At 45.8% G+C, this 14,197-nt stretch overlaps 1 protein-coding gene across 1 annotated transcript; it reads left to right on the forward strand.

Annotated features, from left to right (window-relative positions):
* LOC119097483 (cuticle protein 19-like) lies at window positions 1-9,945 on the forward strand. Its single transcript, XM_037220512.1, has 5 exons — window positions 1-39; window positions 1,165-1,296; window positions 9,008-9,017; window positions 9,248-9,282; window positions 9,448-9,945. The coding sequence occupies exons 1-5, from the start codon at window positions 1-3 to the stop codon at window positions 9,943-9,945; spliced, it is 714 nt and encodes a 237-aa protein (XP_037076407.1).
* The last annotated feature ends 4,252 nt before the right edge of the window (window positions 9,946-14,197 follow it).

Genomic DNA, 14,197 nt, shown 5'->3' on the forward strand with positions numbered 1-14,197 from the left:
ATGCATCTCTTCAAGATCACTGTCATATCACCCGACGGAGTGAGCCGACCACGCCCGGTGACCTGACGTGGCGCGCCGCTGTGCATGATCTGCCCGTGCTTAAACTAGATATGGAACCGATCTAAAGGAGATCGCTCACATGCTTTCTGAGCTGAACGGCAAAAATAGGTCTATAACTGCATAACTCTTTTAAGAATGTAGATGGTACCACGTTTTTCAGACAATGAGATGAAAGGCCAACCTCGGGCCCATGAGGTGAAGTAAGCACGAGTGCGCCCGGTTGACTTAAAATAAATTGACCCGTGTTCCAAACCAATACAAATATTTGGTTCTCCGATGCACGTCCCCCAAACCTTACGTTCCACAGAACTGCTTTCGCTAGAAGAAATAGAAGAATAGTTTCGTGATATCATTGCATATTTTCATTTAGTCCTAGTGCCTTATCGGTAAGCCGCACTGCTCTAAAGCTTTAACAAGTGTGTTTTCGCAGTAGAGGTATCCTATACACGTGTTGTCGTCTAATTTGAAGGCTGTGCCGTGTCACGCTCCGACCGTTTTGTCATGGTATGACCCTCCAAGAACAGGTACAGCCGCGCTGCAACGCTCACGCGTCGCATATGCTCCAGCGGAACGCAAGTAACTACAACAGCAGCGAAACAACTTTAACGTTTACATCCTTTCCTGTTAACATCAGACCAAATTCATGTCAATTCGCTACGTTAATGTTCAACGCAGGTGGGAAGTAGCGAACATGCAACCCGCTGTCCTGGCACCGGTCCAAATTCAATTCAGGGGGCGCGCCCAGCCTCTCTGTCAAGGTCAAGACCGTGAGCGCGTATAAAACCAGGCCGTTCACCGTTCACAGCATTAGTCGGCAAGACCAACGCTACAAATATGAAGGCAAGTACCAGCACGCTCGTGCAAAGCTGCAGACTCCAACCCCAATGATCAGCTTTCTTTTGGTTAGTGTTACGGTACCACTTCATGCCTCAAAACCCGCTAGAAGAGAACCACTGATGTAACAAGATGGGATTATAGGAAATGACAGCATTTTGACTTCCGCAGGTGTTCATCGCTGCCGCTCTGCTGGCCGTGGCCGCCGCCGCTCCTGCCAACAGCTACGCCCCGCAGCCGGCGTACTCTCATGGCCCGAGCTACCACCAGTCGTCCTACAAGGAGCCAGCCAACTACGACACGCCCTACCAGTTTGACTATGCCGTCAACGACCACTACTCCGGTGCCGTCTTCTCTCAGAACGAGAACAGTGACACCAAGAACGTCAACGGCTACTACTCGGTCAACCTGCCCGATGGCCGTACCCAGCACGTCAAGTACATCGCTGACCAGCACGGTTACGGAGGCTACAACGCCGAGGTGACCTACACTGGAGAGCCCCGCTATGAGGAGCACAAGCCTAGCTACCACCCGGCCCCAGCCTACAAGCCCGCTCGCTCTTATGCTCCGGCCCCGGCCTACAAACCCGCTCGCTCGTATGCCCCTGCCCCGGCGTACAAACCTGCTCGCTCGTATGCTCCTGCGCCGGCCTACAAGCCGAAATACTGAGTACCTAGTGCTCTGGTGTGAACAAATATTTATATTGTCTGTTCGTGTGAAATTTGGCATTCATGTCGTGATGACCGCCAATAAATTACTGTACCATAAAAGGAGCGTAGTTTTTCTTCAAATAGAAGAGGAAACGACGACATGTCGACAGAAAACTTTTTCCTAGGCTTCCCCCATCTTTGGCTTAGACCTGGCTATCTAAAAAGTATGAAAACGCGAAACTGCACTGGATGCGTAAGCTTGTGTCTAGTTCTGAAACGGGATCATTGCTAAAAGGTCGATGAAGCACTCATCCATTCAGTAGAAGCGGTGAAAAGAGGAGCCATATTGCCGAGCAAATACATGACTTGTATTTTTTGCGCTTGGAATAATCAGAGATACCAAAGGTATCGGAAGAAGAATAAAGCTACCAAGGAGGAAGAGAAACGACTGTGGTATTTAAGTTTTGTAAAGTTTAGCTCGCAGCTTTAGCAAAACAGCCCACCCATCCGTTTTGAGCCTGTGATATCGCTGGTGACATTAAAGATCCGTCATTTGCAGCTGTAGCAAGAATAGTTTTCTTGAGGCTTTAAGAACGCTTAACACCACTACAACAGCGTTGTAAATCTAGAGAACAAGATTTCAAAGCTGGAAAATCACTGATTTTGTCATGGTAAGTAGCTAGTGGGTTAGGTACAAAAAAGCACCTTAAATGATGCTCCCGAGTCATTGATTCCATTCCTTTGCTGTGTACGTGATGCTGCCGAGTCATTGATATCGTCCCTGTGGTATGCCTCATCAGCTTCGGCGCATGACTAAACCGCAAGAAATCGGGTAGCGCTATGTGCAGCGTTTATTTCTGGTTCTAATTACAGCATCACCATGGATTTACACGTTCTTCAACACAATATAAAATGTACGAATTCCGGAATTGGTGACAACCACATCACAGCACGGAGACGAACGCAAGTTGGTGGGGGAGCGCGGTAAGGGGGCGGGTGGTCACTGATCGACTTCGGTCAAGGTTACAGGTTATTCACTCTATCGTACAAGAGGAAAAGCTTGTTTTTGTATCCATGTACCGTGTCAAACTTTGAATAACCCACTCGCCAGTTTAACTCACAACAAAGTGTTCTGACTGCTCTTAAAATACACACCAAATCTTAAAGAATTCGCTCTATGATTACCTGGCAGCAAATTTAACTAGACTAAAGAATAACTACAGCAGTGTAGATCTTTGGGGTAGTGTCATGTACTCAGCAATCTACGGTTATAGAAATGTGCGAGATGTGCTTCTTGTTCAGGTGAGGACTGTGAGATAATAAAGACGTTTGTGGCCTGCGGAGCTGCTGAAGAAGCACAAGATGCTCGTAAATAGGGGACCGTCATGTTTCAGTTGTTTAGATGGGAGCACTTTCGGCCGGTCATGACCATTTCAGGGCTATGGGATGTCGAAGAATGACGGTGCAGGATGGAACTATATGTACCTAGGGGGCCATCCTCTCAGGCATACCCTGCGTAGGGACTACTCTTCGGGTTTGTGCACGGCGTTCGGACGAGGCTCCCACCAGGGGGCACTTGGGCCCTTTCGTGAGTGGCGCATGCAACATGCCGCGGACAAACGGGGCTTAGCGAGTATGCAGGATAAACAAAGGGGATAAAAGGGCGGACGAAAGGCTATAAGGTGCAGCTCGCCTGTCCATAGCCCTTGTTTTGCTTTGTACTGTTTGCTTTTTGCTTTTTACTCGCCTGTCCATAGCCCTTGTTTTGCTTGTTTTGCTGAGTTTGTGTCAGCACGAACGATGGCGTGTGGAGGTGACACTTTGTCTTCCACAAACTTATAGCAATGCGACATTAACGGATTACGCCAACATTAGTGGCACGAATTGAGAACAAGCTTCTATAGTTGGTGGAGGTGGCGGCATGCAAGCGACAAGGCCAGGATGCTGAGTGATGAACTAATATGAAGTGACTGTGGCTGTTTGCTATGACGTATTCATTTAGTAATTTTCGAATGCAATAACTGACTGGCTGCTTACATCAGTCGGAATAAATTGACACAAACTGCGCACTTCAAAAGGTTAGGGTCTGTAAATACGAGTTGTAGTTTTTTTAGCACCCGTTTACTTGAACAGAAACTTGACTAAAACTTCCCTTGGGCATGCACACCGACAGGAACAATGATAACCTGAACTTTTTGGATCATCTCAGTGTGGGAGTAAATTTCAATACATTTGAGTTGCAATCCTGCCCAAATCACATCGACGAAGTTAAAATTGCGACTCGTCACTATGTTGTGCACCTCTGTTTTTAGGATCTACTGCCCGTAGAAGGTATAGGGCTTCGGGACAGATCACGCCGTTTTAGTTCTGTTCTGACTTCCATTTGATATTAGTTTTTACAAGGTAACTCGCACGTGGCACCCTCAGCCACGTCTCTCATGTTTGGGGCGTATAGCCGGTTGGCAGGTTTCGTTATATGTTGGCGACAGCTGGCATTGCTGAAATCAGCGCAATTTCCAGCGGTATTGAGCGGTTATAAGCAAAGGCACGTAAGTCAACTTCTGTCTTTTACCTTGCTAATGCATATAACTCCATCCAGCCATGTATGACAATGGCACTTCTCTCACGCAACGTCATTTGAACACCTGCCAAGGTTTCGTTCCGACCATCAGCTTAAACCTGTGTGGTATTGTTCGTAATAGCGCCTCCTGTGCCAGGATTTCGGTCCCGTTCTTATAATGTTGTGATTTGTGTTGCTTATGTCCATTATGCGTCCAGCATTCCACGTTAATTTGTCAATCATGTTGATTCCTTGCTGGTTTAGGCTTTTAATAGATACCATCCTTTTGTTGGCTCGCATGATTCTATGGTCTCAAATCATTTCATCTTGATGCTGTTTGCTTTATAAGTGAACTGATGTGTTCTTTAAGTTTGGCACTCATATCTCGATAAAATCTTAAAGCGCTTAATTTCGTCATTGCCCAGGCTGCTTTTGAACATGTCGGTTAACTAGCAAGTGTCATTCGTACCTGTATCAATTTACGCCTTATTGATTCCCGGTTCGAGTATAGACACTTAATCTACTTCATGTTTAATTATTGGAATCATGTCTGAACGTCTTATCCTTTCATCCCACCATTCTCCATATCCTGGGTCAGTATTCTTTTAGCAACTTTACGCGGCTAATCTCGCATTATGAATCGCATTACTTCATTCTGAACCTTCCTATTACATTTATTTTTACGGTCTGTATTCCTGAATCGGACCCGTTACTGTCCTTCTGAGCCCCCAACATCACCCGGCTCATGTCTAAGTTTAGGCTCAGCCAAAAATATTTGCTGAGCTTGTTCATGGCGCGCAGTACTGTCTCTGCCGATTGCTGCGGTTGCTTGATTGACTGGCAGAACAATGTTATCTCGTCAGAACACGATCATAAATTTTCCTCTACACTATTTACTCTGGTGCCAAAAATCCTCATGCTATTTTCTATATTGATCTCAAAAATTGATGTTGTCAAATCGAACAACATTCCACTCACATGAGATTCTTAGAACGTGCCGCGACCGCACTAAAACCAGTTTGATGCATACCAGCTGCTTACTATTGTCAATACGGGCATTACTGCTCAGAACTTTATCTACGGTATTGAATTGTCCTCAAAATTTTTCACTCCAAAAGAACAGATATAACATTGATCTTCCAGTGAATCGAGCGCAGACAGTTGTCGCACGCATTTATCAATCCTCCAGTCTAATCGTTTTCCTAATACTGAGCGGCATGTGCCGTTAACCTTATGTTTTCACCTATAAATTAACCTTCACCAATCCGGTTTTATCTGGAGACACAAATTTATGGCTGATAGCCCATGCGAGTAGCAATAACCTTTGCAACAATTATAGAACTTCAATCTCATAAACATCGAGACCTCTTGCTTTGTAATCCGGTCTGGTCTTCTTTCTTGGGAACCAGAGCTACCATGCCCCGACGCTGGGTTAAAGAAAACGTGAACAAAAGCGTCGTTGATGTACACGTCTACGATGCTTTTTAGATAATTCCAATAGTGCGCGATGATTCCGCTATAAATCACGTGATGCCCGCGGCGTAAATTTTGTTCATTTCACTCAACGCTAATTTGCAATTTTCGCCACCAATCAGACCGTCACATTGCTCATGTTCGTGTGAGGTGAGCTTTGCAGCTTGATCACTCCCAACAAATATAATCATTATCCCTTCATCTCTACCTCCTTTTGATGTGAATACCTCCATGTAATATTTCGTGGAATGTCCCTAGGGTAGCTTTATTCTCTCGTAATACTTCACCACCATGATTTGTTTTAGTAATCGTCCCTTTCACGTGCATTTACTAACCGCTGCTCAAAGAATAATTGGTCGCTATTTCACCTGGTCGCAAGTCGTGCTTTTATTTTATCCCCTTTCTGTCCGCTTGTTCCACACAGTATTGGTTGTTTGTTGTCGAGAGTGTCGATTATTTTTTCAGATGCCAGACCTACAAACTATACGTGTGTCAATAGGTTATTATGGAATATAAACAGCCCGGAGTTCCGTCGGCGCGTAGCGGACGTGGCAGTGGCCACAACAGCGCTATGATCACTTATAACGCCTGCCTCAATGTTGGCCTGTACGTCAACGCTACAGCATAGTGCCTCGCTAACAAATACATCACCTGTACGCGTCTGCTGTGGTGGGCCTGATCGCCGCCATGTTTATTCCTACTTAGAGGGGTTTAACTGCCCCAATACATCTTCACAACAAAACTCGCTCATGATGCCGGAGAAGCATTCGCTTGCGGTCCAAACATACGTCCCCACTGTCTACGTAGCGCTTGGCCTGATGCGAATATGGCAGTTTCCGCACAGAATTGTGTTAATTGACCACAGTGCACAATAGCATCCTGCACCCCACACAAGAGTACAGTTATTTGCGGTTGAATATCAACCACTGGTGCATGCACACCTAAAACAGCAAAATCATATCAATCAATATTGAGTCGGTCACCAGCCAGTCAAAGGCCAAAACGACATATACGACGAACGAAATGACAAACGACAATAATCAATCACGAGTTTAACAGACAGGGCACACACACACACACACACACACACACACACACACACACACACACACACACACACACACACACACACACACACACACACACACACACACACACACACACACACACACACACACACACACACACACACACACACACACACACACACACACACACACACGCGCGCACACGCACACACACACACACGCACCACACCAGCACAAGCACGCTCGACGAGTTCATCAAGTAACCTAGCAACACCCACCCGCGACCCCGAACAACTTCTTCTTTTTTCTGCGCTTTTCTTCCTTTGCTCTCTTTTAATTGGTTACCTTACACAATGCGTTCACATTCAATCATCTACGCGGTCAATAGACAACATACTGATCGGGGCAGCGTTTGCAGTAAGATGCTACAAACAATGGCCGACACGTCGCTAATCGGACACGTCGCATCGACACCTACCTTTCGTACTACGCATTGGCGACTAAAAGCTGTTCAAATAACACTACGTCAGTCTTCTTGATACATGAGTGCAAAATGTCAAGTGTCTTACACGTGTACTGAACATGTCTGAATCGTCTAGCACAGAAAGAGAGTTTTTCGCAATCATTGTTTTACCAAGCTGACCTATTCAAGTGTTTCACATTCCCCAACAGGCACCCACTCCTCACACTTTATTGACACAGAATTACGATGAGCAATCTGATGATTACCGCGGCTGTGTTCGTTCTTACCTCTCACCGCGAAGATTGGGTCGTTGACGGCGCACCCGCTGCACCGCGGCCTGTCCCGAGATAAATGTGACTGTATCTAGTCGTATACCCACGGACGATTGCGTGCAACGCCCATCTATGATTATCATTGGCACTGGACATGAATGATCAGGAGGTTACGGCCTCTCGTAGTCAAATCAAATAATAGGGTGTGCGAAAGTGAGATCTCACCTTCAATACACTTAACAACAATCTAGCCACCGCACCTGGTTCAATTGCAGCACTGACCTATATTCACTCATGGAGCCGCGCCAAGCCTCCCAGTCAAGGTCAAGACGGCGGGCATGTATGAGGTAGACTGTCCGCAGTTTACAGCACCGGTTGACAAGACCAACATTACGAACATGAAGGCAAGCACCAGCACTCTCGTCCATTGCTGCATGCATGCTGCTAATGCTGCATGTGTGCCGACAATAACTAACAATAACTAAACAAAAAATGTCATTGGCGTTCAATGACACAACTGCACAGCTCACAAACGGCGTGGGGTTGAATACGGGGAAATATACTGAAAACACAATATTGAATTATATAATGAGCTCCGAGCCATGGTCTTCCATATACTCTCCATTCAAGTTCTTGGCCTAAGTACAATAGTTTCCGTTCATTGAGCATTGTCTGGAACCACTAGTTAAAAACAGCAAAACTGCACGTCATTCTTGTACCGACTTCACGGGAATCAAGCTCTACTAGGACTAACCCTCTCTTTGACCCCGGCCTCGTTTACGCGGAGCGGGCATTGAATTATATGCGTGCTGTTGGCAACCGAGGCGACTTTCCTTCGGCTCCCAATGCGGTATAAGAAAATATAGTAATGCAACCTTAGATCAACTTGATATAATGGCCGTCGGTGTGCTGTGATGGCGGAAAAGCGCACGACGTTGCCAACCATGCAAGACTCGTGAAGAAGGACAGATACGCATTCGCCATTGAGAAATTGCTTACATCCTCCGGAAGAATGCCTAAGTGACTGGATTTATATTTAAATGCATCTCTTCAAGATTACTGTCACATTGCCCGACGAAGTGAGCCGACCACGCCCGGTGACCTGACGTGCCGCGCCGCTGTGCGTGTTCTGCCAATGCTTAAACCGGATATGCAACCGATCTAGAAGAGATCGCTCACATGTTTTCTAAGGTGAACGGCAAAAAAGTGATCGATGACTGCATAACTGTTTAAAGAATATAGACTGCACCACGTTTTTCAGACAATGAAGTGAAAGGCCAACCTAGGGCACATGAGGTGAAGCAAGCACGAGTGTGCCTAGTTGACTTAGAATATTCTGACCCATGTTCCAAAACAATGCAAATACTTGGTACTGCGATGCACTTCCTCCAAACCTTACGCTCTACAAAACTGCTTGCGCTAGAATTAATAGACAAATAGTTTCGCAATATCATCGCATATTTTCATCTAGTCCTAGTGTCTTATCGGTAAGCCGCTCTGCTCTAAAACTTTCAAAATTGTGTTCTCGCAGTAGAGGTACCCTATACATATGCTGTCGTCTAATCTGAAGGCTGTGCCGCGTCACCCTCCGGCCGTTTTGTCGTGGTATGACCCTCTGAGAACAGGTACAACCACACTGCAACGCACACGTGTCGCATATGTTCCAGCTCAACGCCAGTAACTACAACAGCAGCTAAACAACTGTAACGTCAACATCCTTTCCTGTCAAAATCAAACCAAATTCATGTCAATTCGCTAAGTTGATATTCAACGCAAGTGGGAAGTAGCGAACATGCAATCCGCTGTCCTGGCACCGGTCCAAATTCAATTCACGGGGCCGCGCCCAGCCTCTCTGTCAAGGTCAAGACCGTGAGCGCGTATAAAACCAGGCCGTTCGCCGTTCACAGCATCAGTCGGCAAGACCAACGCTACAAACATGAAGGCAAGTACCAGCACGTTCGTGCAAAGCTGCATGCTCCAACCCCAATGATCAGCTTTCTTTTGGTTAGTGGTACGATACCACTTCATATCTCAAAACCCGCTAGAAGAGAACCACAGGTGTAACAAGATGGACTTGTAGGAAATGACAGCATTTTGACATCCGCAGGTGTTCATCGCTGCCGCTCTGCTGGCTGTTGCCTCCGCCGCTCCTGTCAACAGCTACGCCCCGAAGCCGGCGTACTCTCATGGCCCGAGCTACCACCAGTCGTCCTACAAGGAGCCAGCCAACTACGACACGCCCTACCAGTTTGACTATGCCGTCAACGACCACTACTCCGGTGCCGTCTTCTCTCAGAGCGAGAACAGCGACACCAAGAATGTCAACGGCTACTTCTCGGTCAACCTGCCCGATGGCCGTACCCAGCGCGTCAAGTACATCGCTGACCAGCACGGCTACGGAGGCTACAACGCCGAGGTGACCTACACTGGAGAGCCCCGCTACGAGGAGCACAAGCCTAGCTACCACCCGGCCCCAGCCTACAAGCCCGCTCGCTCTTATACCCGGGCCCCGGCGTACAAGCCTGCTCGCTCGTATGCCCCGGCCCCGGCGTACAAGCCTACTCGCTCGTATGCCGCTGCGCCGGTCTACAAGCCGAAGTACTGAATACCCGGTGTTCTGGTGTGAACAAATATTTATAATGTGAGTCTGTTCATATGAAATTTGGCACTGATGTCGTGATGACCAGCAATAAATTGCTGTACCAGTAAAGAGGCGTAGTTTTCCTACAAACAGAAGAGCATACTACGACCTGTCTACAGAGAAAAAAATTTCCTAGGCGTCCCCCATCTTTGGCTTTGACCTGGCTATCCAAAAAGTATGCACACACGAAACTCCATTGAATGCGTAAGCTTCTGTCTAGTTGTGAAAAACGATTATTGCTAGAAGGTCGATGAAGCACTCATCCATTCATTAGGGGCGGTTAAAAGAGGAGCCACATCGGCGATCAAGTGCATGACTTGTATTTCTTGCGCTTTGAATAATCAGAGATATCAAAGGTACCGGGAGAAGAATAAGTTACCAAGGGTGAAAAGAAACGACTCTGAAATTTAAGTTTGTAAAGTAAGCTTGCTGCCTCGGCAAAACAGCCCACTCATCCATTTTGAGCCTGTGGTATCACTGGTGACGTTAGAGATCCGTCATTTGCAGCTGTAGCAAGAATAGTTTTCTTTGAAGCTTTAAGAATGCTTAACACCACTGCAACAGTGGTGTAAATCTAGAGTGGACAAATCAGTGGACAATCACTGATTTTGTCATGGTAAGCAGCTAGTGGGTTACGTACAAAAAAAAACCACCTTAAATGATGCTCCCGAGACATTGATATCATTCCTTTTGTGTGTAAGTGATGCCGCCGAGTCATTGATATCATTCCTTTGGTATGCCTCATCAGCTTCGGCGCATGACCAATCCGCAAGAAATCGGTTAGCGCTATGTGCAGCGTTTATTTCTGGATCTAATTACAGCATCGCCATGGATTTACAGTTTCTTCAACAGAAGATCAAATGGAGGACTTCCGGAATTGGTGACAACCACCTCACAGCACGGAGACGAATGCAAGTGGGTGGGTGAGGGGACAGAGGGGCGGGTGGTCACTGATGGATTTCCGTCAACGTTACAAATTATTCACTCCATCGTACAAGAGGAAAAACTTGCTTTTGCATCCATGTTCCGTGTAGACTTTTCAAGAACCCACTCACCCATTTAACTCACAGCAAGGTGTTCTGTCTGCTCTTAAAATACACACCAAATCTTGAAGAATTCACTCTATGATTACCTGGCAACAAATTTAACTAGACTAAAGAACAACTACAGCAGTGTAGGTCTTTGGGGTAGTGTCATATACTCTGCAATCTACGGTTATAGAAATGTGCGTTATGTGCTTCTTGTTCAGGTGCCGAGTGTGAGATAATAAAGACGTTTGTGGCTAGCGGAGCTGCTGAAGAACCACAAGATGTCCGTAAATACGAGGCCGTGATGTTTCAGTTGTTTGGATAAGAGCACTTTCGGCCGGTCATGACCATTTCAGGGCAGTGGGATGACGGGGAATAGCGGTGTAGGACAGAACTATAAGTACCTGGGGACCACCCACTCAGACTTATCCCGCTTAGGGACACCTCGTCGGGTTTGTGCACGGCGTTCGGACGAGTCTCCTACCAGGGAGCACTTGGGTCCTTTCGTGGCTGGCGTATGCAGGCTGCCTCCGGCAAATGGAGCATCGCAATGATGCAGGATAAAGCAAGAAAGAGGAGAAAAGGGTGCTTGTGCGAATGCCAAGCGTAGCACGCTTATCCATAATACTTACCGTGGTTTTTACACGGTATGTTTGGTATAATTTGACATTTTTATTCGGCAACCACAATGCGTAATGCCTTGAGATGGAAACTATGAAAGCACTCAATACTTTTATTGCCGCATTAGTACTGCTTGCATGATGCTAAAAACGGTGGCCACGGCACCAGGCGCAATGCTATCGCCTTAATACAATAAGACGCTCTGTGCGACAGAGGGTGAAACAGATATTGACAGACGGGACGTTTTTATTATGTGCAATATTCCCGGCTGAGAAAATGAAGAGCAACTCTCTGGAAACCTACACAAGTGATTCTTGCCTATGCATTGAAACGTCTGTCTTTCATGAGGGTTTAGCAATTGAAACCGCTTATTGTCACATTTCAGCCAGTTCAGACCGCATATTGCTTGAGACTTAGTGACAATCGGCCAGTTGAGTAATGGTTATTGGGCCGATAAAAACGGTGCATTGCAAATAATTCACAATTGTAATGACATACCAAGAAAACGAAAAACGCGCCGATGTTTTGGCCGGGTGTCAATGTGTTAACCGGGTGATCTATACTGCACCTTGATATTAAGACGAACCGGACGGCATGCAAGCATAGAGAACCCACAGTGAACGAGATATCAACGACATGTCATTTTGCCCACCTCCCATCCCGCTTCCCGTTTCATTTTCGTTTCATAACATGACGTGTTGATAACGACCTGTTTCTGAGGACATGGAAGTTGTGTATTCCTACACTGCTTCCGTACACAATGGAAACGCATAGCACAATTTATATGGAGAAATAAAACACCCTCAATATTCCGAAAATTAGCCCACAATATTCCGTCATCACAAGTTAATGGATATCATATCACCCCGCTAATGGTATTTCACAATACTGGTTTCAATACCAACATATTTTAAACTATGTTTTGGTCACATCAAGATCTCTGTAGTACTGAGCTCCTACAGTTTAAATACACCATAGTGCAATAAACGTCACGGAATATTATTAAATGATGTTTGCCTTTTGGCATCCATTAAGTATTATAAGCATTCCGCAGGCACCACAACGAAAGTAATACACTTTATAGTAGTAATACACTGACGCACTGCGTGAATTTTACTTAATGCGCTTCGCGTCAACTGGCCCTAGCTACTCGCTGTGCCGATCACCAACGTTTTATTGTGCTGGCGTCATTCAGATCAGTACAAGTGTCACTTTTCAGACCGCTGGTCGGCAATGCGCATATTAAAACAGCTCAAAAGTGGTGTCTCTAATCCGTAACAGCTGACAACGGCCTTCCGCAAACTCTGCTGTCGTCATCACAACAGTGGTCGCGACGACTGCCGTTGTCACGGACACGGGATACATTCTGGAGCTCGCAAGGGAGAAATGCGGTGCTGTCAAGAGCAAGATATTGACGGTAATTTGAATTTCAAAATAATTGCAATGCATATAACTATCATATTCTTATGGTCGTGCGGTAGCACTACCCAGTGATATTATTTTACGTACGTGGTCTAGCGATTCCACCAGAAATCTTCGGACCATGTACGTTCTCAAATTTACCCCAAGGAAGGACACTTCATTCTAATATGGAGTTTTGAACAGAAATAGCCATCTTAAAGACACTTTGGTGCTCTTCACAGCCTTGCCCTTCTTATTACCTAAACACCTGTACTTTCCGAGCTAAAGAATGCCCCAGAATATGGGGAAAAATATGTCGGGAGGGTGTTTCAAAGTTACCATGTAATTCATGACGCCATAATAATGTGATTAGAATCCCGCCATTCAATAATCCACGCGGCAATCAAACCCAAGGAAAATATCATTGTCGAGGTGGAAAAGTCCGGCCGTCGTAAGCGCGATTTCTAGACGTAATAGGTACGATGATGTAACCATGACATAACTATTGAGGAGAATAGTTACTAAACAGACAGGTGTGCTGGTAGAAGCAGTCTTTTCCAATTAAGTTATATATAGTTATAAGTGAGCTGCATTCATCATATCTCATGTTTGCTTCAATACTTTCAGTTGTGAAACATTCCCTTTCACGATTTTTCCGTCTTCAACAAGAAACAAAGCAAACGTCAGTCCAGTTGCCTCTGCACCCTAATCTGACCCAGCACCTTCCACTGACTACGTGGCATTGCCATGCTCACTTTTTACTCGACGTCACTGTGCAGCATGGTAAGAGACAGTTAAGCTCATATGTATAGCTTGTGATTGGTTGTACCATATTTTTACATTCGTATGTAATGTGAAAACCAGGATTGACCATGGACACACGTTTCATTAGTCACTGTTGCAACACAACAACTCAGTTTCGATCAAATTCTCCGATACGTAAAAACCATTTTCGATCTACTCAACGTGTTTCAACTCATGATTTGATTCCTATTTGCGTGCATCAGAGTCATAATCACACTCAACCAGCTTTGATTGAAGAAACAATTGGGTTCCCTTATTGGTAAGTGATGTGTTTTGAATAAGGATTCCACCCTCAAAGCTTTGAGTCAGAATTAGTTAAAATCGGACGAAAGAAAATGGAGTGTCAGTCTGTGTCTCATTAC

Source organism: Pollicipes pollicipes, unplaced genomic scaffold (assembly GCF_011947565.3).
Source record: "Pollicipes pollicipes isolate AB1234 unplaced genomic scaffold, Ppol_2.1 Scaffold_4295;HRSCAF=5057_pilon_pilon_pilon, whole genome shotgun sequence".
Classification (NCBI taxonomy): Eukaryota; Metazoa; Arthropoda; class Thecostraca; order Pollicipedomorpha; family Pollicipedidae; genus Pollicipes; species Pollicipes pollicipes.

What these genes read in the sequence shown, in the direction of transcription:
- LOC119097483 (XM_037220512.1), top strand. Translation starts at nt 1, where the DNA reads ATGCATCTCTTCAAGATCACTGTCATATCACCCGACGGA. An exon ending in CTGTCATATCACCCGACGGA is followed by an intron (nt 40 to 1,164) that starts GTGAGCCGACCA and finishes AGCTACCACCAG; the next exon opens with TCGTCCTACAAGGAGCCAGC. An exon ending in CCAACGCTACAAACATGAAG is followed by an intron (nt 9,283 to 9,447) that starts GCAAGTACCAGC and finishes TGACATCCGCAG; the next exon opens with GTGTTCATCGCTGCCGCTCT.